Genomic DNA, 26,909 nt, shown 5'->3' on the forward strand with positions numbered 1-26,909 from the left:
GAGAGTTCAAGCAAGTTTTTACCTAGGTAAAAGCCTCACAGATTTTCCCCATATGTCTTATAAAACCATCGAGATATATGAATAGTGCACAATTAAATTTTTTCTTCTCAGATAATGAATTTCCTTTTAAATTCAATTTGATGTGCTTTTGTTATAAACATTCCAAATATAAATGTATGCTTTTTTTTTTTAAAAAAAAAGCTCCCCAAGCCCCCCAGAACTCCCACAAATGTATACTTTAATGAAGTTAAATATATAAAATAAGTTAGTTAATAACTTCTCCAAAGGGATATTTATCTGCTTTTTGTATATTTGTTACTTTGGAACAAAATTTTCACTATTTAATCAATATTTGGATTATCTTTTTAATAAAATAACACCAATACTAGTAGTTACAAAGTTATCACATTTTACATAAATCTAGATCTATCATTTGAACTAAGTCTTCTCTTTCTGTTAAGATCCTATTTATAAAATGAAACTGTTAATATATTTACCACTAACTTTGCAGTATCTCTCCAGTGAGGTTGCCACCAGCTTCTGAAAGGTCCTTCACTTTTCTCTGATTTAATTTTGATCCGTGTCAGGGATTTAGCCTTGTTCTATTAATTTGATGACACAGTTCTTAATCCTATTTACCTAAACATTTCGAGATTAAGAGTATGGTTTAAAATTTGGTAGGATTTAGAAAGAAACACTAGAGGGCGGGCTGTGCACGTGATCAGGAACAATGACCCTGAGTTACTTCTTGTTACACTTTTTTTTTTTAATTTAAAGTATAGTTGACATACAATATTACATTAGTTTTCAGGTAAACAACATAGTGGTTTGACATTTATACACTTATGAAATGATCATCATGATAAGTCTAGTTACCATACCTCTGTCACCACACAAAGTAATTGTAATATTATTGACTATATTACCTATACTATAATAAATATAAATGTAAATAATGCTGCAATAAACATAGGGGTGCATATATCTTCTTGAATTCGTGTTTTCATTTTCTTCAGATCAATACCTAGAAGTGGAATTGCTGAATCATACGGCAGTTTTTAATTTTTTGAGGAACTTCCACACTGTTTTCCACAGCGACTGCACCAATTTATATTCCCACCAACAGTGCTTGAGGGTTCCTTTTTCTTCCCATCCTTGCCAACACCTTGTTATTTCTTGTCTTTTTGATACTAGCCATTCTGATGGGTGTGAAGTGACATCCCATTGGGGTTTTGATTTGCATTTCTCTGATGATTAGTGATTTGAGCATCTTCTCATGTTTCTGTTGACCATCTGCATGTCTTCTTCGAAAAAATGTTTATTCAGGCCTCTGCTCATATTTTAATCAGATTGTGGGGTTTTTGGTATTAAGTTGTATGAGTTCTTTGCATATTTTGGATATTAACCCTTATCGAATATATCATTTGCAAATATCTTCTTCCATTTAGTAGGTTCCCTTTTAGTTTTTTTTTTTAATAGTTCCCTTGTTGTGCAAAACCTTTTTAGTTTGATGTAGTCTCGCTTGTTTGTTTTTGCTTATTGCTCTTTGCCTGAGGAGATAGATCCAAAAAAATATTGTTATGACCAATGTCCAGGAATTTACAAACTCTCTTTTCTTTCAGGAGTTTTATGGTTTTGGGTCTTTAATGCATTTTGAGTTTATTTTTGTGTAGAGTTTAAGGAAGTGGTCCGGTTTCATTCTTTTGCATTTAGCTGTCTAGTTTATCCAACACCATTTGTTGAAGACATTATTTTTTCCCCATTGAATTTTCTTGCCTCCTTTGTTGTAGATTAATTGATCATATACTTACTTCTGGGCTCTGAATTCATTTCCATTGATATATGTATCTGTTTTTGTGCCAATACCACACTGTTGTTTGTTTTTTTTTTTAAGAATTTATTTATTTGACAGAGAGATATCACAAGTGGGCAGAGAGGCAGGCAGAGAGAGAGAAGCAGGCTCCTCCCCGCTGAGCAGGAAGCCCAATGTGGGGCTTGATCCCAGGACCCTGAGACCATGACCTGACCTGAAGGCAAAGGCTCAACCCACTGAGCCACCCAGGTACCCCAATACCACACTGTTTTGATTACTTTAGCTTCATAGTATAGTTTGAAATCAACCAAGCTGATACCTCCAGCTTTGTTCTTCTTTTTCAAGATTGCTTTGGCTATTCAGGGTTTTTGTGGTTCCATTCAGGATCATTTGTAGGATCATTTGTTCTAGTTCTGTGAGAAATGCTATTGGTGTTTTTGTAGGAATTGTATTGAAACTGTAGATTGCTTTGAGTAGTATGGACATTTTAACAGTATTAATTCTTCCAGCCCATGAGCATGGTATATTTATTTGTGTCATCTTCAATTTCTTTCATCAATGCCTTATAGTTTTCAGAGTACAGGTCTTTCACCCATCTGGTTAAATTTCTATGTATTTGGTCCTTTTGGTGCACATGTAAATGAGATTTTCTGAATTTCTCTTTCTGCTAGTTCATTATCAATGCATAGAAATGCAATAGATTGTTGTATATTGGTTTTGTATCCTGTAACTTTACTGAATTCATTTATTAGTTCTGGTAGTTTTTGGTGGAGTCTTTGGGTTTTCTATATATAGTATCATGTCATCTTTAAATAGTGACAGTTTTATTTCTTCCTTACTAATTTGGACGACTTTGTTTTTTTTTTCTTGTCTGATTGCTGTGGCCAGGATTTCCAGGGCTACGTGGAATAAAAGTGGCAGAAGTGGGCATCCTTGTCTTGTTCCTGATCTTAGAGGGAGAGCTTTCAGCTTTTCACCATTGAGATTTTACTTACATGTGGAATCCAAAAAAAAACAAAACAAATGAACAAACAAACAAACAAAAAAACCAGTCTCTTAAATACAGAGAACAAACTGGTAGTTGCCAGAAGGGAGGTGGCTGGGGAGATGGGAGGAATAGGTGAATGGGATTAAGAGGTACTTCCAGCTATAAAATATATAAATCATGGAGATTAAAAGTACAGCATAAGGAATTATAGTCAATACTATTGTAATAACATATGGAGACATATGGTGACTATACTTATCATGGTGAGTGTGAGTATTGTAAAGATTTGTCAAATCACCATGTTGTACACATGAAACTAATGTAGCACTATATGTCAAGTAAACTTCAGTAACAAATTAAAAAAAAAAAACATTAAAATGATAACACATCACAATCAAGTGGGATTTATTCCAAGGATGCAAGGATGGTTCAATATCTGCAACTCAATCAGCATTATTATACCAAATTAACAAAATTTGGATAGAAATCATATGATCATCTCAACAAATGCAGAAAAAGCATTGGACAAAATTTAACATCCATTTATGATGAAAACTCTCAACAAAGAGGGTATAGAGGGAACATACCTTAACATAATGAAGGTCATATATGACAAACCCACAGCTAACATCATACTCAATGGAATGGATGAATTGGGCAGGACGGGTCCACAGGGGACATCTGGGTAGGGTGAGTGGTGGTAGTAAGGTAGATGGGGAGTATGAGAATGTCATCCATCAGTGCCAGGCCAAGTGTAGAAGGAGAGTAAGGAAAATGGTGCCTGCAAGCACTTCTATCTTCAGAGAAAGTTCTTACAACTTTCTCTTCCTTTTTCACATGCCATAAAACTAGTTAATAAATCTCTTTTTCATAGAGAAAAAGCTTGGGAGCTTTTCATACTCCTCTCTCTGTGCTGGGTCTCAGAATGAGTGTGTTTGTGCAGAGGCCCTTTGAGTGTGGAGGCTCAGTTCTCCTGGAGTTAAGCCCTACTGATTTACAAAGTCAGATGTTATGATGGCTCATCTTTTCTGTGCAGGACCCTGGAGCTGGGGTGCCTAGTGTGAGGCTTGAACTCCTTGCTCCTCAGGGAGGACCTCCACATTGTGACATTTCTCCCACATGTGGCTCACTATACCAGGGGTGTGGGTCCTGACTAGACAGCATCCCTGTCCCTCCTACCTGTCTCGATGTGGCTTTAACTTTTCCTTTATATCTTTAGGTGTAGAAGAGCTGTTCCACTAGTCTGCATGTTGTTCTCAGAGAGAGTTGTTTTATATGTAGTTGAAATTTTTGTGTGTCCATGGGAGGTGGTGAGATCAGGATCTTCCTGCTCTGTCATCTTGATCTTCTCTCCTCTACAAAATATGTTTTGATAGGATTCATTAAAGCTTTCAATATATTTTTTTAAATTTGAAATTTATGGGGCGCCTGGGTGGCTCAGTGGGTTAAAGTCTCTGCTTCAGCTCAGGTCATGATCCCGGGGTCTTGGGATCGAGCCCCACATCGGGCTCTCTGCTCAGTGGAGCCCGCTTCCCCCGCCCCCCATCTCTGCCTGCTTCTCTGCCTACTTGTGACCTCTGTCTGTCAAATAAATAAATAAAATCTTTTTTAAAAATATGAAATTTATGATATGTATATTCCTATGTAGGCCAAACAAATTTTTTTGGAAATATAAGCCATAATATGAAGCTGAGTAAGTAAACTCTTAGATAAAACAATTTGAAGATTATTTATATAGCTCTCTGGTGTCTGGCATTTTTTGACGATATGCAATCACATTTTAAGTAGATAAATGATAAAATCTAGCATATAAATAATGCAACAGATAGTATTTCAGGCCCCTACGATTTGATAATTGATGAGTTGAATGAAAATTCAACTAGTGATTTGTTTAACAACAATTTGGAGAACTCTTAGTCACCATAGCCAGTCGTAGTCTGGGTCTCTCTGACTACTGAAATCTCTAGATCATCATAGGTGCCTTTAAAGTTTTGAGGGACTAGCTGGTCAATACTTATTATAAATGGTTAGTGCTTTCTAAGTGGGTCACACTGACTCTTCTGAGCTGGTCCACCTACCTATAAAGGGCCCTTAGAAGTTGGTCCTTGTGTTTGAGCAAACTGCTGTTTGGAGTTTATCTATGTTCCACTTGGGCACCAGGATGGGCAATTACAGGACACACTCAAAGTCCAGGCCACACCCTATTTCAGAGGTCTTGATTACCCGCTAGTTCTCTGTTTTAGTTGGAAACCTCTTAGCCTCTGTTGGAAAACAGATCAACTCAAAGCAAAACTTGAAATATTATTATGTTAAGTAGCTTAATGTCACTTTTTTTAAAGATTTTTTAATTTATTCATTTGACAGAGATCACAAGTAGGCAGAGAGGCAGGCAGAGAGAGAGGAAGGGAAGCAGGCTCCCTGCTGAGCAGAGAGCCCAACACAACACAGGGCTTAATCCCAGGACCCTGAAATCATGACCTGAGCTGAAGGCAGAGGCTTTAACCCACTGAGCCACCCAGGCACCCCATCACTTTTGAGTAACTATAGTCCACACCTGTCAACAGGTGTGTCCTATCCTGAGAAGTGACTAGTTGGCCAATGGAAGAAACAGGGCTTTGGGTGTTTTTCTCAGGAAGAGAAGAGCACAGTTCTGGAAATGTTAGTCATAGGAAATTATCCAGTGCTACTCTGACCCTGAGAGCCCTTGCTCATTAGTTTGCTGTTGTCCACGTTTGGGACCATTTGAAGTCATGGCTGACATCTGCACACTCTTTCTCGGCAAACCCAAATTTTGTTGAAAAAGGAAACTGTTGTTTAGGAGGTCTAGTGGTTCATCCCAGAGTGGCAGTTTTTTTTTCTCTCTGTAATCCATGTTCCCACTTGAAGTGTAGTTTTTAAGAGCACAAGTTTATTGCTAACTGGTACTAAGTACTTTTAAAATATCCTGAAGCTTCCAAAAAGTTTCTTCCTGTAATTATTTCATCTGTTTTCACAGCTGCCATTTTGTTCTTAAGATTAAGCAATATTTCGTACGAACCCCTTTACTTTTAAAATTATGGTGTCATTATGTTTAAGATTTAAGTGGATTATAAAATATTACAAATAGCTCTTGGTAACTAAGGAGCAAGGTCATCTTAGTTAAGAAGGACAGCAAGATGATGTGTTCAGTATCAACCAAGACATAGGCTGAAGAGTCAGACAGATGGGCTTCAAAATGTTAGCTACACTGCTAAGAGCAGGCTTGGGCAGAGTGTCTTAGATATGTGGCCGTAATAAATATGTGGCCACACTAAAGTCACCCCAGACTGGATTTGTCCATCCTGCCTGCCACTGGCATAGCCAGACAACCTCTGGACTTCCTATTGGGACGCTTACTTGGCAGAGAGCAGACGAGGAACCCTGTGCCATTTGTGCAGTTTCTTGTGTGCAGCCCAACTCCAAGATATAATGTCAGTGGTCCCCTGCAGTTGTGCCACCCGGGAGCCCTGCATGTGTCCTCTACACAAGCTGGGATTTGCTGACTTGCACCAGTAAGGTCAGAAAGGGAAGGAAAGAGAGTGAATCCCTAATGCATTTTCACAACCGATGAGATCACAGACTAGTGGATTCTCCATGAGTCAAATAACCTACTTTTGCCTGGAAGGGTGGAAGGCAGGACTGTTAACCTGGTAGAAGTCCCTCCCTAGTAACATGAAGATGTTCTCCTACACCAACACACACACACACACACACCCCAAGGATGGAATGCATGAAAGAAGTAAAATATAAGTGGTGCCTGGGTGGCTCAGTGTGTTAAGCCTTTGGCTTCAGCTCAGATCATGATCTCAGTGTCCTGGGATAGAGCTTTGCATCGGGCTCTCTGTTCAGCAGGAAGCCTTCTTCTCCCTCTCTCTCTGCCTGCCTCTCTGCCTAATTGTGATCTCTTTCTCTCTGTCAAGTAAATAAATAAAATCTTTTTTAAAAAAGTAAAAGCCAGGAGCACCTTGGTGGCTCAGTGGTTTAAAGCCTCTGCCTTCAGCTCAGGTCATGATCCCAGGGTCCTGGGATCGAGCCCCACATTGGGCACTCTGCTCAGCAGGGAGCCTGCTTCCCCCTCTCTCTCTCTGCCTACTTGTGATCTTTCTCTCTCTGTCAAATAAATAAATAAAATCTTAAAAAAAAAGATTTTAAAAAAAGTAAAAGGCAAAAGATCAAATATTAAAGATCCAAATTAGGGGTGCCTGGGTGGTACAGTGGGTTAAGCCTCTGCCTTCGGCTCAGGTCATGATCTCAGGGTCCTGGGATCCAGCCTCACATCGGGTTCTCTGCTCAGCAGGGAGGCTGCTTCCTCCCTCTCTCTGCCTGCCTCTCTGCTTACTTGTGATCTCTCTCTGTCAAATAAACAAATCTTTTTTTTAATAAAGATTTTATTTATTTATTTGACAGACAGAGATCACAAGTAGGCAGAGAGACAGGCAGAGAGAGAGCAGAGAGAGAGGAGGAGCAGGTTCCCTGCTGAGCAGAGAGCCCGAAGCAGGGCTCTATCCCAGGACCCTGGGATCATGACCCGAGCTGAAGACAGAGGGCTTAACCCACTGAGCCACCCAGGTGCCCCTCAAATAAATAAAATCTTAAAAAAAAATCCAAATTATTTATGTGGATTATGTAGATTATAATAGTAATCAATTTCACTAGGTTTCTTTCTTTCCTTTCTCCCTTCCTTCTTTCTCCCTTTCCTTCCTTCTTTCTTTCTCTCCTTCCTTCTTTATTTATCTTTGTTCATTTAGCCATTTATTTAATAAATTTAAAAGACAAGATTCATATTACAAAGCTAAATTTGAGAAGTAGAGTTCTCTTTTAAAAATTGCTTCCTTTAGGGAGCCTGTGTGGCTCAGTTCGTTGGGCGTTGGCCTTCGGTTCGTGTCATGACCCTGGAGTCCCGGGATCAAGTCTTGCACTGGGCCCCCTGCTCAGTGAAGAGTCAGCTTCTCTCTTTGCCCTTCATCCCCAACCCTCTCAAATAAATAAATAAAATCTTTTTAAAAATTTGCTTCCTTTATAGGCAAAGGTTGGCTAACTCACTGACAGAAAGGACCAGTGGTATAGTATAAAGACCACTGATCTGAGAGGTCGGTTTTCATCAAAATCTCTGCCACTCTATACACTCCAGATATCTGTGTCCTCATCTAAAACTGAGAAATAATGGAAAAAATAATCTCAACCATTACTCCCAGTCCTAAAGTTCTGTGATTAATATTCACTTATTGTCACCAAGCTTCATCATAGTTTGAGTATAATAAATGAGTTGAATCAGTCTGCAAAATAAAACATTACAGCGACCTTATCTCTCTTAAAGAGTTGCTGAATGTGTCCTTTAGTTAATACAAATGAAAATACTGTTTTGAGCCATAGAACACATGTAACTAGAAGGTAGACTAAAAACTTCTTAAGAAAATTCAGACTGAACTAAAATTATTTTAGGCTCATATAATATAGGCAGCAAAAGTAGGTACTGAACTTAGACTTCAAAATCTTTCATGAAAAAGATCAAGCTTGAGTACAGTATGAAAAAATTATATCCCACTTAACCTCATTATAAAGTCAGAATTTATCTGTACAGATAAGTACCGCATAAATTTAATTATTGATCAGGATGCATATAAATACTAAATACATTCTAAAATTTCCATTATATCCAGCATAGTGCTTCCCTTGTTTCCAATGAGCTCAGCTCTCAGAATAGCTTATTCAGCAAATGTGTATTAGGCACCGATTATGTCCCACAAATGGAGGGAATGACAGGAAGAAAACAGAGGCTTTCTGCTGTCTGAGAGTTCATGTTTTATTCTAATGGGAAGGGAAAAGACAATACACAAATAAACATATAAGTAAGAACACATCAGAGAATGAAAGCTGTTACAAAGAAATAAAATGGGGTAATGTGATTTTAAGTAATTTGAAAGGGGAGGGACTACTATAGGTAGCCAGTCAAGGAAACTTTTAAACCAGTTCTTCTTAAACTGTATCGTGTAAATGGGATCTTGTGAAAATGAAAATTCTGATTCAGTATGTCTAGCTGGGGCCTGGGATTCTTCATTTCAAATAAGATCCCATGTGATACCCATGGGTCTTGGACCACACTTTGAGAAGCAAGGATCTTAAGTATTTTTCCCTTATGGCATTCCCATACTTAAATCCCTTCAGTTAATTCTCATCGACCACAGAGGAAAGTTCAGTCAGAGCATGTAACTCCTGGCTCAAAAGTCTCCAGTGGCTTCCCATTTTTCTCAGAGCAAAATCCAAAGGATTTATAATGGCTTATAAACCTCCTCAAGACATTATCCCCTCTGAAACTATCTGCTCTCATCTCCCTTTACTCTCTTCTTGGGATATCAGCTCTAGCTTCCCTGGCCTTAATGATGTTCCTGGAGTATGTCAAGCATGGTCTTGCTATAGGGCCTTTGCATTGCTAATCCCTGTGCCTTGAATGCTTTTCCTCCAGATAGCCACTCTTTAACTCAACTGTGTGCACAAATTACCTTCTCAATGTGACCCATCCAATGACATGAGGTCTATTTCCCTCTTTTTAAAACAGAGGACAACCAACTCCCCTGCATCTCATTCCTGGTCTTCCTTATACCCTCTTCTTATGCTTTTGCCATAACACTTAACAGCTGCTAACAGCTTACAAAATTTATGTGTATATTATATGTATTACTTATTTGTATTCTTCTGAGAGGGCTTTGTTTCATAGTCTAATAAATCTCAAGTGCTTAGCACATTGTGTGTGTGTGTGTGTGTGTGTGTGTGTGTGTGTGTGTGGTGTAAAATGAACAGAATTGCATAGCATACTTACATGGCCAGACTCTGGTCTATTTCTCCTATCTCTAACTGCTTCCTTCCCTATACTTAGTGGCCCAGCAGTCCTAAACTTCTAATGGTTACACGAATACTTCATAGTTTATTTTCTCTTTGTGCTACATTTTGCCCCTTCCCGGTCTTTCTTCCACTTTTTACTTATTCTTCAATGCTCAGATCAAGATGCATTTACTTATTTCCATTCTCAGGACATTCTTGATAGGGCCCTGCTTTCCTATACCATTATCTATTGTATATACCTCCATTAATATACCTCTATTAATGCACACTCCCTCCTTTATTGCAAGAGTTTACATATCAAACCAATCAAGGTCTGGAAACAGGAAACAGAAGGTACACTCAGATGAAATCATAAGAATAATTTTATGAAGGGGCCATTTGCAGAAGTGGGCAGAGCTAAGGAAATGGGTCACTGGGTATAGGACCTCAGTGAGTGCTAGAACTTTGTGGAGAAGGGAATTTGAATATAGGGAACAGCCAGAGCAGCCACACCAAAACAATGTCTCCCATTTGCTGAACTCAACCCAAAGCCATGAAGCTCTAGGGTGCCTCTAAGACATAGTTCATAGAGACTGAATTCTGGGGACATAGAGGGAGGCAGAGAAACATAGAGAACGGATCTGGGGAGAGGGTGGCAAACAAAGACCAACCAGCACATATGTTCATCTCCCAAGTAGGTGGATGATTCCTGAGGGCAGGACCATTTCTTATTCATCATCGTATCCCCAGAACCTAGCACAGGGCTTGGTTCAGAGTGATCATTCAGTTAATTCTTGAGGACGTAAGCTATAACATTAGGGTGTATACTACATTTAATTGAATATTTGTAGGAAGGTAGGCAGGAAGGCTGGCAAGATAATTATTTTCATTCTTTGACCCATTTTCATTCATTTCCACACAGAATTTTTTTTCCCATTTTATTTATTTTTTTCAGCATAACAGTATTCATTGTTTTTGCACAACACCCAGTGCTCCATGCAAAATGTGCCCTCCCTATTACCCACCACCTGTTCCCCCAACCTCCCACCCCTGACCCTTCAAAACCCTCAGGTTGTTTTTCAGAGTCCATAGTCTCTTATGGTTCGCCTCCCCTCCCCAATGTCCATAGCCCCCTCCCCCTCTCCCAATCCCACCTCCCCCCAGCAACCCCCAGTTTGTTTTGTGAGATTAAGAGTCATTTATGGTTTGTCTCCCTCCCAATCCCATCTTGTTTCATTTATTCTTCTCCTATCCCCCTAACCCCCCATGTTGCTTCTCCATGTCCTCATATCAGGGAGATCATATGACAGTTGTCTTTCTCCGATTGACTTATTTCACTAAGCATGATACGCTCTAGTTCCATCCACGTCGTCGCAAATGGCAAGATTTCATTTCTTTTGATGGCTGCATAGTATTCCATTGTGTATATATACCACATCTTCTTGATCCATTCATCTGTTGATGGACATCTAGGTTCTTTCCATAGTCTGGCTATTGTAGACATTGCTGCTATAAACATTCGGGTACACGTGCCCCTTCGGATCACTACGTCTGTATCTTTAGGGTAAATACCCAGTAGTGCAATTGCTGGGTCATAGGGTAGTTCTATTTTCAACATTTTGAGGAACCTCCATGCTGTTTTCCAGAGTGGTTGCACCAGCTTGCATTCCCACCAACAGTGGAGGAGGGTTCCCCTTTCTCCGCATCCTCGCCAGCATCTGTCATTTCCTGACTTGTTAATTTTAGCCATTCTGACTGGTGTGAGGTGATATCTCATTGTGGTTTTGATTTGTATTTCCCTGATGCCGAGTGACGTGGAGCACTTTTTCATGTGTCTGTTGGCCATCTGGATGTCTTCTTTGCAGAAATGTCTGTTCATGTCCTCTGCCCATTTCTTGATTGGATTGTTTGTTCTTTGGGTGTTGAGTTTGCTAAGTTCCTTATAGATTTTGGATACTAGCCCTTTATCTGATATGTCGTTTGCAAATATCTTCTCCCATTCTGTCAGTTGTCTTTTGGTTTTGTTAACTGTTTCCTTTGCTGTGCAAAAGCTTTTGATCTTGATGAAATCCCAATAGTTCATTTTTGCCCTTGCTTCCCTTGCCTTTGCCGTTGTTCCTAGGAAGATGTTGCTACGGCTGAGGTCGAAGAGGTTGCTGCCTGCATTCTCCTCAAGGATTTTGATGGATTCCTTTCTCACATTGAGGTCCTTTACCCATTTGGAGTCTATTTTCGTGTGTGGTGTAAGGAAGTGGTCCAATTTCATTTTTCTGCATGTGGCTGTCCAATTTTCCCAGCACCATTTATTGAAGGGGCTGTCTTTTTTCCATTGGACATTCTTTCCTGCTTTGTCGAAGATTAGTTGACCATAGAGTTGAGGGTCGATTTCTGGGCTCTCTATTCTGTTCCACTGATCTATGTGTCTGTTTTTGTGCCAGTACCATGTTGTCTTGATGATGACAGCTTTGTAATAGAGCTTGAAGTCCGGAATTGTGATGCCACCAACTTTGGCTTTCTTTTTCAATATTCCTTTGGCTATTCGAGGTCTTTTCTGGTTCCATATAAATTTGAGGATTATTTATTCCATTTCTTTGAAAAAAATGCATGGTATTTTGATAGGGATTGCATTAAATGTGTAGATTGCTTTAGGTAGCATGGACATTTTCACAATATTTATTCTTCCAGTCCAGGAGCATGGAACATTTTTCCATTTCTTTGTGTCTTCCTCAATTTCTTTCATAAGTACTTTATAATTTTCTGTCCACACAGAATTTTTAAAAATGTTTCTTGATATCCTATCTAACTTAGATGACAATAGTATGAACAGGACAGAATCTACTATAAGAGTTAATTTTGGTCATCCTGCTTTGCTGAGTTCAATCTAATAACCCCTAAGGCAACATAAACCTGGAAATAAAAGTACCCATGTGAGACTATCAGCCTAAGATCCAAAACATTAGAATTACAAAATATTTCAATTAGTGATGCTTGTCTACTAATTGCACAACATCGTCTCTGGGTCCTGGCTCAAGGAGGCAATGACTAAAAACTTGCTGACCATATAGAGTCAGGTAAGCCAGGTAGGTTTTGAGACAGGGAGTAATCCAGATATTCTGATGATACCTGGGGGGCCATCGGGTAGGGTGACCAGCTGTCCTGGTTTGCTTGGAACTGTCCCAGTTTTAGCACTGAAAACCTTCAGCTTGAGGAACCCTCAGTCCATGGGACAGTTGGGTACCCTACAATTAGGGTCAATTGAAAAATACAGAGTCTAATCCCTCCTGATAGTTACCTTAAGAGGTGCTATTCAAAGATGACTCAAGCTACTGTAGCTCTTTGACAGTTCTCTGATGAGCTAGTCAAGAAGTCCTAAGAATTAGTCAAGTCCTAAAAACTAGTCAAGAAGCTCTAAGAAGACTAGTCAAGAAGCTCTAAGAAAAACCCTACACGGGACGCCTGGGTGGCTCAGTTGGTTAAGCAGCTGCCTTCGGCTCAGGTCATGATCCCAGCGTCCTGGGATCGAGTCCCACATCGGGCTCCTTGCTCAGCGGGGAGCCTGCTTCTCCCTCTGACTCTGCCTGCCACTCTGTCTGCCTGTGAATCCCTCTCTCTCTCTCTCTCGCTCTGACAAATAAAAAATAAAAAAAAAATCTTTAAAAAAAGAAAAAGAAAAACCCTACACTGCCTATATTCTCTTAACCTCAAACCTTGCAAAACGGCTTGATCTAATCGGGTCCTCAGGTGTAAAATCATGTACTGTAGCATATTCGTAGAAGTAACAAACCTTTCTTTGCATTGCTTTCCGGGTGTATTTCTAAACACTTTGCCAGCCTTCGCTGTAAACTGCAAGCCCTTGTTCTAGCCATCTGCAGGAGGGATATGCACAGACAGCTCTTGTACCCATGGCCATTTCTGATCTCTGCATCTGCTAAGTGAGGAAATGGTTGCGAACAACTTAACTTTTTGCAGCAAGTCTAGCTTATTCAAACTTTTGGCTGAACTACAGAAACTTTATATGCCATAAAACTGCCTGGTTCTTGGGGCGCCTGGGTGGCTCAGTGGGTTAAGCCACTGCCTTTGGCTCAGGTCATGATCTCAGGTCCTGGGATCGAGTCCCGCATCGGGCTCTCTGCTCAGCAGGGAGCCTGCTTACCTCTCTCTCTGCCTGCCTCTCTATCTACCTGTGATCTCTCTCTGTCAAATAAATAAATAAAATCTTAAAAAAAAAAAAAACTGCCTGGTTCTTGAACCAGATAAACTTATTTTATTAGTGAAAACATCATATAGGTACCGATTTATGTATCCTTTATGTAAGTACAGGAAATATTTAGCCAATATATAGTACTTATAACTTATGAGAGATTTTAGAAGAAAAATTGCCAACTGGGTTGCTTTGAATTTTGGTGGGAAAGGCGAATGCTTCTGAAGCAAATAATAATAAAAAAAGATCCAACTGCTGAGAACAGTAACAGCATGCAGATGATAACAGGTCAAACAACAGTTTGCTAAGACGAATAGATTAAATCAGTCCCCAAATCAAGATTTGCCTATGTGATGTGATGTTAAGGGAAATAATTTAGTTAACACTTGTGATTTAAATCATTATTAATTTTTATGATTATGGCAATCACTGACATTTTTGGTGCTAAAAGGAAATAATTTAAATAATTGGAAAGTCAACTGTTTTGAAAGTTTTTAAAAATTTACTTAAGCTTCTTAAGTCACCATCACCTGAGGAAAAAAATGAGAGCTGCCTTTACTGGCTACGCAGTGCCAGGCTCCCTGTTAGACATTTTACATAGAACCTCATTTAATCCTTTCAACCCTATGATATGAGTATCATCCAACCTCATTTACACACAGGGATCACAGAAGTTTAGTAATTTGCCCAATATCACAAAAATCTCTTTGTTCTTTCCACTGCATCATGTAATTGCCTTAGAAATAAAACCAAAAGTCACTTAAAGACATGTAAAAATACCATTCTACTAACGGTATTACTTTGCTTCTCTCTGTGTAATTTCATTGTATTTTGCTAATTAAAAGTAAAGTTAAATAAGAAACCTGATATAGCATTATAAGATCTATAATGATGCTTTTTGTGTATTGTAGAGGTATTTGTACCTTTAGTGCTTGTTGAATGGTACTTGGTAATTCTACTCATTTTACTAATTTGCTCATATATTTCAATTTCTGTAATAGTTGCCAAAAACCGTTAAAAGGGAACAATGGGCATATTTTTAAAGCTTAATAAATCAAAACAATATGGGCACATGCTAAAGATTAATTTGGGATCATTTACATAAATGGCATTCTGGAAAATAAAAGGAGGTGTTTTTTTTTTTTTGAGTGCAGAAAAAGGAATGCAACCTATTTCTTACAAGGGCATATGAGTGGATCTCATATTCTCACACATGGCTTTGTTTTCAAATTCTTGAAAGTGCAGAAATTCTTTTAATTTAAAGGTGAGCCCATGGAAAATCTGGAACAGCTGTAGAAAACCATAGAGGAACGCAGTGCCACAGCCACTTTCTCAGCTCGCGACACCACCCCAGGGAGATCTGACCCTCCGCTCACCACTGTTCTAAATTATCAAAGAGAGGCACCTCTGTCCCCATTGCTACAAACAAGATGCTTCCATGGAATTCACTGTCTCATTAACTGATCCTGCCTAAGGGTTATTGAGTACAGAGAGAAACTTGACAACCCTTTGGACGCAAGAGGGACACCATGCTGTCCAAGGAAGAAGCCTCAGGAAGAGTCTAAGTTCAGCTGATTAGAAAGTAAGACTTGGAAAACAGCCGTATCTCAAAATGCTATCTGAAGGACATGGCAAAACATACCACCATGACTTTCTTCAAGGTCACACAAAGTTTAAGTGATTTTTACTATCCCGCATTCCAGTGTGTCCTTCTCCATCAATGCATTTCCCATGGTAGTTCATCATTCTGTATTTATGACATTTTTATTAGGTAACAGCATCTCATCTCTCTGAGTAATTGTGCTGCTGCATATTTCTGGTCACAGTCACAGTCTGGGACTGAGGGGTTTCATCCATCTTGGGGGAGTTTAAAAATCTTGTTCTCGAAAGAGACAGGTAAAAAATGGTCTTATTAGGATTTCTGTTTTCAATGTCCAAAGAAGAGTCCCTGGGAAAGAAAAACAGATAAGAGAGCACTGGTAAGATCTGTACGTTGGAAGTAGGCTAAGCTAGAGTAATCAGCTTAATCTAGCCTCAAATAGTGTACGCAGCTCTTTGTCTCATTCTCGTCAGTAACCAGCGCCCATCAGGCACACGGATTGACAACAGGAGGCTCCTCCACGCTTCCAACAATGCTGAATTCTGCAGAACTGCGCTGAGAGCTCCATTAACTGTCCGAGCATTCATCACACTTCCCTGTCACAGTGATTCATTTTCTGCCTGGCTTCCCCTCCCCCCCCACCCCCCACCAATGGTTTTGTAGGGCTAGGCTGTCTCCCTGTGTTCACACTGCTGGCTGTTTGGACAAAGACAAGAAATGGGTTAGCATAGCCCAAGAGGTCACCTGAGCTTTGCTGGCAGCCTCTGAAGGAGCCACCAGCATTTCCACATTCCTGGGCAAGGACAGGAAGTGGCTTTGTTCTGCCTTCCAAGAGGCTGGACATCCTCTGAGTTTGTCCTCCCTGATCTTAGAGGGGCTTTCCTGGCCCTCCAGATAAGTGGGCAGGAGCAGCCAGAAGAGGATTGTCTCTAGCCTAGAGGATATCATCCTTCACCTGTCACTCATATGCGCTCAAGTGCTGCCCTCTGGAGGCATCTATGCCACTGGCCAGAAGTCAGCCCTATTAGTCCCAAGATAGTCTCCACCTGAAGCTGGGGGGGGGGGGGGGACCCAACAATCTCATAGGTTTTCTTTCCAGAGAAGCAACTGCTACCAGGTCTGAAAGGAGAAGTGGCCATTTGGACCCAGGAAATTGGCTGTCGTGAAGCAATTGTGGACCTACAGTAGAAAGAACATCCGGGTTTCCAAAAGAAGCTAGAAATACAGATTCTTTCTCACTAGAAAGTCAGATTACTGACTTTTCAAACTTGGCAAACTCACTCAATTGAAAAAAAACAAAACAGAAAAACATTGTAATGGCAGGACCATGGGTAACGTATACAATGTCATGTGTAAATTAGAAAATAAAAGCACCCCTCTGGGCAGATAGAGCAGGACCAAAACCCCAGTGCCAACGTGCCAAGTAAAAAGGTCCCCCTGAGCAGTTACTCCCTGTGCTGCTGGCTTAACGAGTGAGTCCTGGCCGGGTTTCCACCTCCCTTGCCTGCTGGCTGGACGCTCACGGAGGTTCACCCCGCACAGCTGCAGGCAGCTCTCACGCCACTGCCAAGTGTGTTCATACAAGCCAGATTCTGCCCCTGGGCCTCAGGTTCACAAACTCTGGATGGTGGAAGAGGTAGCTAGAGAGCAGGAGGCCAACAGAAATTGCAACCCTACCCTTTCTGAGGGGCCATAAAACTTAAAAATATTTCCCCCTTCACTGGGCCCCCCAAACCTCCTCTCAGTCGTCCTGGCTGGTGAATGTTGGATCAGTACACACCGGGATTTTAGATGGCATTTTTTTTTCTAAGGTCAATGTAGTCTGTATGTGTGAAGGATGTTTTTCTTTGTTTACTTTCTCTTTTTTGGTGCACTTCATTTATTATTATTCTTAATATCTTCTCTTTATTGGTCTGCTATGTGTCAGAGCGCCTTATATAAATTATTTCTTAGTGCATGGAGATCTTCTGTTTGGTACCTTCCTCCCCCCTCTATTTCTTAATAAATGCAAGAACAATTCTTTTATAAAGCAAAGAATGTATTTGTATAATGTATAACTTTGAAAATCACAGTAACACCAGATGTGCATGTCCCAATATGTGTTGTTCCTTCAAAATACTGAGTTGCCTTGGTGATTAGAGACTTACTCCAACGATGTCTTCATCAGTCATCACCTTTCCAATGCTTCTCTTTTGGAAGTACCTTCAAAGCCAGTTTACATACCATTCCAAGAAATTAAGCTTATCATTTCAGTGGCATCTACTGCTTTAATCCTTAAATGATGATATTCAGCCTTTCCAGACTTTCCAAGTCTGTTATCAGACTTGAGTACAAGTAACTTGAAGCAATTTCCAAAAATTAATTAACCCCGGTCTCAATGGAATTAGATTTTCTTCTTGAGAATGTTCACAAGAATATGCTGGATGTATATACTAAATTAAAAAAAAAAAAAAAAGAATATGCTGGATGTGAGGCACCTGGGTTGCTCAGTTGGTTAAGCATGTGCCTTCAGCCAGGTCATGATCTCAGGGTCCTGGGATCTAGCTGAGTCAGGGTCCCTGCTCAGTGGGAGTCTGTTTCTCCCTCTCCTCCCCACTCATGCTGTCTCTTGTTATTTCTGTCTCTCTCTCAAACAAATAAATAATTTATTAATTATTAATTTATTAATTTAATAAATCTTAAAAGAAAAGAATATGCTGGATGTTTTAAGATTGTCTCCTAAACAGGGGTTCCAAAACTATTCTGAGCCCAGGAGCACTGCTGATTAGGTGTATAACCTTTAAAAGACACACCTTGCATTGGACTGGAAAGGTCCTGAGAAGTTGATTAAACTAAATAAAGAGTTAGAATGGTAGAATCTGTAAGTTTTGAGTTTGGATTCAGGAGCCAGACAGACTGGGTTCAAATCTTCCTTTTGCCTCTTACTAGGTATGTAAACTTGCACAAATTTATCTCTTCATGTCTCAGTTTCCTCCTTTTTAAAGTGAAGATGATAATTGATTGTGTAGGGGCTCCAAGAACACTGGGTGATATGGAATAAGGTGATACAGGTGAGTTAAAAAGTAAAAGGATGGAAAGGGATACATCATGAAGCATTAATGAAAAGAAGCAGAAGAGCTATATTTGTATCAGGTAACTTGGACTTCAGAACAAATAAAATTACCAGAGACTGAGAGAAATATTAAATAATAATAAAAGAGCCATCCCACCAAAAAGTCATAGCAATCCTACATGTCTACATAACCAAACAACAGAGATGGAAAACATGTGAAGCAAATACTAATAGAACTGAAAGGAGAAATATACAAATCCCTAATTAAAATTGGAAACATCAACAGCCTCTCTCAACAAATGATAGAATAGACATAAAGTCATCAGTATTATAGAAAGACTCATCATCACAACCAAGAGGAGCTGATCATCATTTATATAATAGGCATGCTAAGGATGCTAAAAAAAAAAAGTGGACAATATGAAGGAATGTTGTGTATGTAGGCAGAGAAATGGAAACTCTAGGAAAGAATTGAAAAGAAAATCACAGACCTATACCCCTGAAACAATACATTATATGTTAAAAAACAAAAACAAAACTATGGTTCCTCCTCATCCACATTTCTAAATAAATGCAGCGACTTAACCAAAAAAAAAAAAAAAAAAAAAGAAAGAAAGAAAGGAAGGAATAAATAAATAAATAAGAAATAAAAAACACTGGAACAGAAATGAAGAATGCCTTTCCTGGGTGCATTAACAGACTGGATGTAGCCAAGGAAAGAATGAGTAAGCTTGAAGATATATCAATAGAAACTTCCAAAACTGAGAAACACAGAGAAAAAAAATGAAAAAGAACAGAATGTGTAAGAATTATGGAACAATTACAGAAGGTATAACTTACATATAACGGGAATGCCAGGAAAAAGAGAGATAGGAGGGGTGCCCGGGTGGTCCAGTTGGTCAAGTGCCTTTGGCTCAGGTCGTGATCTCAGGGTCCTGGGATTGAGCTCCACATTGAGCCCTGCATTGAGCCCCGCATTTCATTGGGCTCCCTGCCCAGTGGGGAGTCTGCTTATCCTTCTCTCTGCCTCTGCCCTTCCCCCAGCTCATGCTCCCTCGGGTGCACACATTTTCTCTGTCTCTCTGTCTCTGTCTCTCTCTCTCTCTAGAATAAATAAATAAAATCTTAAAAAAAGAGAAAATAAAAAAAGAAATATTGGAAGTAATAATGACTGAGAATTTTCCAAAATTAATGACAGATACAAACCATAGATCCAGGAAGCCCAGAAAACACCAAAAATCTGCATGTAATTATCACATTCAAACTGCAGAAAATCAAAGACAAAGAGAAATTCCTGAAAGAAGCCAGAGGGGTGGAAAACATCTTACATGTAGAGAAATAAGGATAAGATTTTCACTGACTTCTCTTCAGAAAGCATGCAAGAAAGTGGAGTGAAATATTTAAAGCGTTGAAAAAAACACTAACTTAGATTTCTGGATTCAGTGAAACCATCCTTCAAAAGTAGAGAAGAGAGGGTGCCTGGCTGGCTCAGTGGGTACAGCATGAGACTCTTGATCTTGGGGCCATGAGTTCAGACCCCACGTTAGGCATAGAACTCAGTTAAAAAAAAAAAAAAGTATGTGCAAAAGTAGAGAAGAAATAAAGACTTCCTCAGACAAGCAAAATGGAAGGAATTAGCAGACCTGTCACCAATATACCTGTCTTGTAGGAAAGAAGTTCTTCAAGAGAAAAGAAAAATGATTTAGGCCAAAAACTCAGATCTACATAAAGAAAAGAAGAGAGTTAGAAGAAGAATAAATGACGGTAAATAAAATATTTTATATTTCTTATGTTAATTGATCAAAACAATGACAACAACAATGTATTGAGTGATTGTAGTGTATAGATAAGTGAAATGTTAAGGTTAACAAATGTTATAAGGGAAGAGAAGGATGAGTTGGGAATAAAGTATCTGCACTATCTGTGAAGCAGTATAGCGTTGTTTGAAAATGGTCTTGAATTTGTCATAAGTGCATATATTGTAGAGTCTAGGGTAATCACTAAGTTAAAAAATGAGTATAATTGATATACAAACAGAGAAGATAAAATGGAATCATAAAATTCTCAATTAAAACCCATAGGCAGAAAAAGAGAAGAAAAAGAATGAACAAATGAACAGGGACAGTGTATAGAAAACAGTAACAAATGTAGGAGATACTAATCCAACTAAACCAATAAGCACTTCCATTTTCTGTAGGAAGTGATCAGAATATATGTGGACTCACAGAGTGGTAAGCAACCAGTTCGCTGATTTTTCAGTGCCCTGAAAAAGGAAACGTCAGGGTTAAATATCACTCAGCTATCAGAGAGTGTCAATCATAGAAGAGACACCAGCCAACCAAGAAGAAAGGATGACTTGGTCATTGGACATCAGTCTGCCTCGGTCCTGGCTGCCCGAGTGCTGGCACAACAGGCACACGAATGGAATAGTCGTTGTGGCAGAGACAGAAATTATGCACAAGCCCAACAGCATAGCTGCTGACAAATGCAGAACAGCACTGCTCTCAAGGAGATCAGTTGGCCTCTTAATGTCAAGTAGCCTAATTGGATCCCTTCTACTTTGGAAAGACCAGGGACTCATCTTGATTGAACCAGACACATACTTTGGTCATGAGCTTGCCTTTGCTTACAGAGCTTCAGCCGACACTGTATCTGGGTGTTTATTCTACTGACACAGGATCCCACATAATATTACATTGGACCAAGGGACCCACTCCACAGAAAAGGAGGTGAAGTGACCAGTGATGATAATCAGCAGTGCAGGAGTAGGCATATAGCCACAGAATCTAGTGATCCAGAATCTAGAGGTTGAAAGCTTCTACTTCTCTTCTGGTAAAGAGAAAAAGAAATCCTGTTGAAGATGCTTTTTGAGGGGTCAGCTTGAATGTCATAACTAAGAAGATAGGGTACTACCCTCCAGGATGCAGCTTATGCTCTAAATAAATTACCCATTTTATGCTGTGGTATCTCTCAAGCAGAACCCTTGGGTCCAATAAACCAAGGGGCAGAAGTAGTTTTCACCTTAATTCCCACTCATTTGCTTTTAATTTGTGCTTCTCATCCCCCAAACCTTGGATAATGTGTATTTAAACATCTTGGTTTCAAGACAGGGACTGCTCCCACCGGTGGGCACAGTAACAAAGCTATTAATTTTCTGTGTGCCACCCAGTCATGGTGGGTTCCTCATGCTCAGAGAGCAATAGTCAAGTAAAGAAATTGCCATCCATCAGTAAGGAATCCGGGTCATCAGGAGGAGGTGAAGCTGTGGGAAGAATATGGAAAGAGGATGTCTGGCACCCAGATAATACACTTAGTGCCCTTTCACTCATTTTTTTTTAAAAGATTTTATTTATTTATTTGACAGACAGATCACAAGTAGGCTGAGAGGCATGCAGAGAGAGAGAGAGAGGAGGAAGCAGGCTCCCTGCCGAGCAGAGAGCCCGATGCGGGGCTCGATCCAGGACCCTGAGATCATGACCTGAGCTGAAGGCAGAGGCTTTAACCCACTGAGCCACCCAGGTGCCCCCCTTTTCACTCATTTTCTGAGGCTAAAGGGATAAGTGCAGCAGCCACAGCCTGACAAGGGCCTGGTGACTGGAGGCTCAGACTTCTTAAAAAGGAAGATCTGGGTCATTCTACTCAGTAAGTTACCTACATCAACAGAGGTGTTGAGGGTAAGGGAAATCTAGATTGGATAGTGGAGGGAGCTAAGTACTATTTGTGGCGTAGAGATCAGCTTCTGCAGCTGGGGCTGTAGATTGTCCCTCTCATCTTCCGTTTGTAAGATTCTCCCATGAAGAGAGCTCCATCTGACTCTTAAATTTATTTCTCCCAGAACTTAGACAAAGCTAGTGGATCTAAGTGGTGTAAGGGGTAGACTGCTGTGGAAGCTGTGGGCCACTGCCTACATCTCCCCTCTGGCCTTGCACTTCATAATTGCAGTCCTCATTCCTCTAGGTGCTGAGAGTGTTGACAGCTAATGGTTTGCAACTGCAACTGAGTTCTCCCTCCCAGGTGTTACCCTTGGCCGAGGAGGGTCACCTTGCTCAAGGTCATACCACCTTCCTGGGAAAAGTGACTGTCAATCAGTGAAAAGTTTGAAAGGCCCAAATTCCTTGTCCCAATTTGAGACAGCTTGGCAGGGTCATCCTCACTCCAGAACTCCTTGTGGGATCAGCTGAGTCCTTTGTTGTAACTGAACCACAGCTTACCTCCCTTTGCCCAGTCCTGGTTTCTTCCCTTCTCCATACATGCGATCTGCAGAACACACTTGAATAAACTTCCTGCACATAAACCTCAGACTCAGAATCTACTTCCCATGAAAACCAACCTACACCAATCAAAAGAGTTGGAATTATTCCTTCCAATATCTTCTTAAACATAACTAAGATGTCTTTAAGGGAAAACAACAAAAACCTTTTACTGTTCTCTGCTTATTTGGAGCATTCACTCTCTTGATATGTTTTGTAGGGTAAGGAGGGGCAGAGGCAGAGGGAGAGAGAATCCTCAAGCAGACTCCCCAGTGCGCAAGAAGCCCGATGTGGAACTTGATCCCAGGGCCCAGAGATCACCACCCAAACCAAAATCAAGAGTCAGATGCTTAACCAACTGAGTCACCCAGGTGCCCCACTTTCTTGGTATTATTACAACCTTAATATAGTCATATTTTCATCCTTGGCTCTAAGCTCTGCTTTTCATGTTACATTTGTAATTAGAATGCAAGGGCTTATCAATGAGGTCTCGACACAGTTCGTATAGATTTCTTTGGTCTGCTTCCTGCTTCTTTATTGGGATCATTTGTAACAAATAGCCCAGTGGAAATTACTTTTTTTAGTTCTTTCTAAGCTTTACAGCTGTGTTTCCTTATCTGCAGAAAGGTATCTGTAAGTTTTCTTTGAATTTCTTGTGTTTTACTTTTGTAAAGACTAGGCCATATATAAAGAGTAAGACTGAGCCAAACATACATGATTAACTTCTCTTAAAATTCAAATTCAAGGGTGGCTCAGTCAGTCAAGCAACTGCCTTCAGCTCAGGTCACAATCCCAGAATCCTGGGATTAATCCCCTGGCATCACAGGGCTCCCTGCTTAGTGGGAAGCCTGCTCCTCCCTCTCCCTCTCCCTCTGCCTGCCACTCCCCCCTGCTTCAAATTCAAATGCCAGTTTGGTCCTGCTCTCATCATCCCCCTTTCTCCTCTTTACCCTCTATCCTCTAAAGTATGAGTCAATTGAGAAGCAAGCCTAATAGTTCATTGTGAAGTTCTTCCTTAGCAGTAAATAGGATTCGGAAAAATTCTGGAGCTCCCTTCCCTTGTGTGGGATTATGCCCTCAGGGCAACCCTTTATGTACTGGGCTATGGCCTCCACAGTTGACCCCAGGGCATTTGGGCAACCTGACTGCTGGGCTTCAGCCCAGGTTCCTAGTTTTCACTTCTGTCCTCTGCTGGGACAGGAGCCAAGATTGAACCTAGGCCAGTTGGCTGAGGCTCTGACCCTTTTTCTTAGTTTCTGCCAACTTTCTTTGTTTCTGGTATTTCTACCCTGTTCCATATGTAGATCCTTGGGCCAAGATCCCGGTCAACAGGATGCCAGGAAGTCTTGCTTCCCAGAATGCCATATTCCTCCTCCTGCCTTCAGATCAGGCCCTTCAGATTGATGTGGGCCCAAATTGCACCTGTATCCCCTATAACTGAACTTGAATCCACACTCAGACCCTGAACCTGAACTGTTAGCATTTACAGCCTGGGTGAATTCCCCTGCCCTGTGCCAGCCACCTCAGCAAAATTCTTTCTCACAACAAATGTCCACATACCCATCACTTCAGCTAGTACTACTGCTTTGACAAATTAGTCCCTGTTAATGAGAATTAAGCTCAGAGTAGTAGTTTCCCTGATTATATCCACCACCCTCTGAAGGGTACAATTGCTGGCAAAGCAAGTGAAAAATTTTCCAGAATTTCAACATTTACCTTTTTTTTTAAATTTTTTTGACGTGTTATTTTGTTTGTTTATTTACAGCATAACAGTGTTCATTGTTTTGGCATCACACCCAGTGTTCCATGCAGTACGTGCCCTCCCTATTACCCACCACCTGGTTCCTCAACCTCCCCCCCCCCCCCCCCCCGCCCCTTCAAAACCCTCTGGTTGTTTTTCAGAGTCCATAGTCTCTCATGGTTCATCTCCCCTTCCAGTTTCCCTCAACTCCCTCTCCTCTCCATCTCCCCACGTCCTCCATGTTGTTATGCTCCACAAATAAGTGAGACCATATGATACTTGACTCTCTCTGCTTGACTTATTTCGCTCAGCATAATCTCTTCCAGTCCCGTCCATGTTGATATAAAAGTTGGGTATTCATCCTTTCTGATGGAGGCGTAATACTCCATTGTCAACATTTATCTTAATGGGACTTTGTATGAAGATTTAATTTACATTCAGTTGTGACCAAAATATCTTGCCTGTTTAATAGTTTGTTGCCTATTACCGAAATGTTAATCTAGGTTGTATCTTAGCAGATTATATTATCTTCTCACAATCATGTTATTTAAATTTTCTCTAATTTATAGACACTCAAAAGGCTAGATTTCTTATTTTAAAACAAGAAAGGCTTAATTTAGAACAGGAAACAAGTAGTATTAACACATACACAAGCCACAGTGAAAAAGTGTCCTGGATTATAAAATAGAGAACCACTTACATGCCAAATGCTCTGGTATCAACTATACACCAGAGGGGGAAAATCAAATCAAGAATTAAGATATTCTAAGGATTAGCATGTAGACACTGGCGTGTAATGTAAAGCAGTAATAAAAGGAAGGTTATAATAGAGTGTAACTAAAATGCTAACTGATCTTTCCAAGGACAGATAAGTAGCTTAAAATACGTTCTATTTTTACTAAATGAAGATCTTCTATTTGTAAGATATTTACTCAAAAGCATTAGTTAGCTTAATTTCTTATGCAAATGATGTTTTGCTTGGGCCAATATTAAATTTTATTTTATAGCCCTGATATGCATCTGGCCTTGGATAATACACAGTAGATAATTTATACACAAAGGAAGAATCATTTGTATGTGATGAAGTCAAAGAATAGACAAAACAGCATAATTTGCCAGCCCCCAACTGCAAGCTTATACTTTAGAAGAGCACCTTTCCTGAGCCTAGTAAGTGGCTGCACCGTTCTTCTTCAAACCAATATTCAGTTAAATGAAAAGTAATGGCTAGAATGACACGCTGGCCAATTCCACCTCATCATGCTGAAAGAATGGCTCGAATTCAAGGAATAATATGTGAAGCAAGATAATATAAGGCCACCAAAGAAGTAACAAGGGAATCGCATGGCTCTTTGTCCCAAGAAGCCAACCTACCTTCCTTCAGCTCAATGGCTGTCCACCAAAGCAGGGCAGAGGTGAGCGAGGGGATCTGTATTCAACCTAAAGTACTCCAGGTCTGATTGCGAGAATTAGAAACCAAAACACTCACACTAAAAAGCTTCTTTAAAATTCTATAATTGAGCCAGAGATTTGGAAATAGAAGTATCTAAAGAAATTGGGGGTAAGAGGATAGCACTGTCCTCTAACTCAAGGTCTCACAAAACAGAACCAGAGAACCCAGCAAGCCATTTGACTTCTCTACACATGCTTGCAGAAGAAAGTGACTTTAATACAAGCTGGTCTTTTTCATGATCCGAAGAAATTCTTCCTCGTTCACTTCGCCATCTCCATCCCGATCGGCTTCGTCTATCATTTCCTGCAGCTCCTCGTCGGTGAGGTTTTCCCCTAACTCGTTGGCCACGCGCTTTAGGTTTTTGAAAGAGATCTTCCCGGTTTCATCGTCGTCAAAGAGCCTGAAAGCCTTCAGGATTTCTTCTTTGGTGTCTTTCTCGGCCATCTTCTGAGTCATCACGGCCAAAAAGTCATTGAAGCTGATTTTCCCTGTGCCTTCCTTGTCTACTTCGGAGATCATCTTCTTCATCTCTTCTTTCCTGGGTTCAAACCCCAGCGCTCTCATGGCCACCTTCAGCTCCTTCACGTCGATGGTCCCACTTCCGTCGGCGTCGAAGAGGTCAAATGCTTCGCGAACTTCTTGCTTCTGATCTTCAGTGAGTTCAGGTTTAGGGCCCACCTTTCTTTTCTGGCTGGTAGAGGCCACATTTGACTTCTTGTAGCTGGAAGCCATCTTCTTTCGGCAGTTGTTACCTTTAACGGCGCCACTGCAGTCACTGCGCTTGCGCAGGGGTGACCCCCTCTAGAGCGCAGGCGTAGGGCCTCTCCCCATTCATGCCCAAAGCTTTCCCTCGTGTTCTCCCAGAGAGTTGCAGCTCAGTAAGACGGCCAGTTCTGCGACATCTTATTACGTTCTAATCCACCGTTCCCTTGGTTGTCATCCAGTTTCCAGGAGCTGAGACATGGGCCGGCAAGAAG

General features: G+C 40.5%; 1 protein-coding gene across 1 annotated transcript; it reads right to left on the reverse strand.

Annotated features, from left to right (window-relative positions):
* Positions 1–26,145: 26,145 nt before the first annotated feature.
* CETN1 (centrin 1) lies at positions 26,146–26,664 on the reverse strand. The gene has a single exon (XM_046025840.1). It carries the CDS (start codon positions 26,662–26,664, stop codon positions 26,146–26,148), a length of 519 nt encoding a protein of 172 aa, XP_045881796.1.
* Between the last annotated feature and the right edge of the window lie 245 nt (positions 26,665–26,909).

This window comes from Meles meles, chromosome 12, assembly GCF_922984935.1.
Source record: "Meles meles chromosome 12, mMelMel3.1 paternal haplotype, whole genome shotgun sequence".
Classification (NCBI taxonomy): domain Eukaryota; kingdom Metazoa; phylum Chordata; class Mammalia; order Carnivora; family Mustelidae; genus Meles; species Meles meles.

Bases quoted from the DNA above. Each gene is read 5' to 3' on its own strand.
- CETN1 (XM_046025840.1), bottom strand. From the start codon at position 26,664: ATGGCTTCCAGCTACAAGAAGTCAAATGTGGCCTCTACCAGCCAGAAA.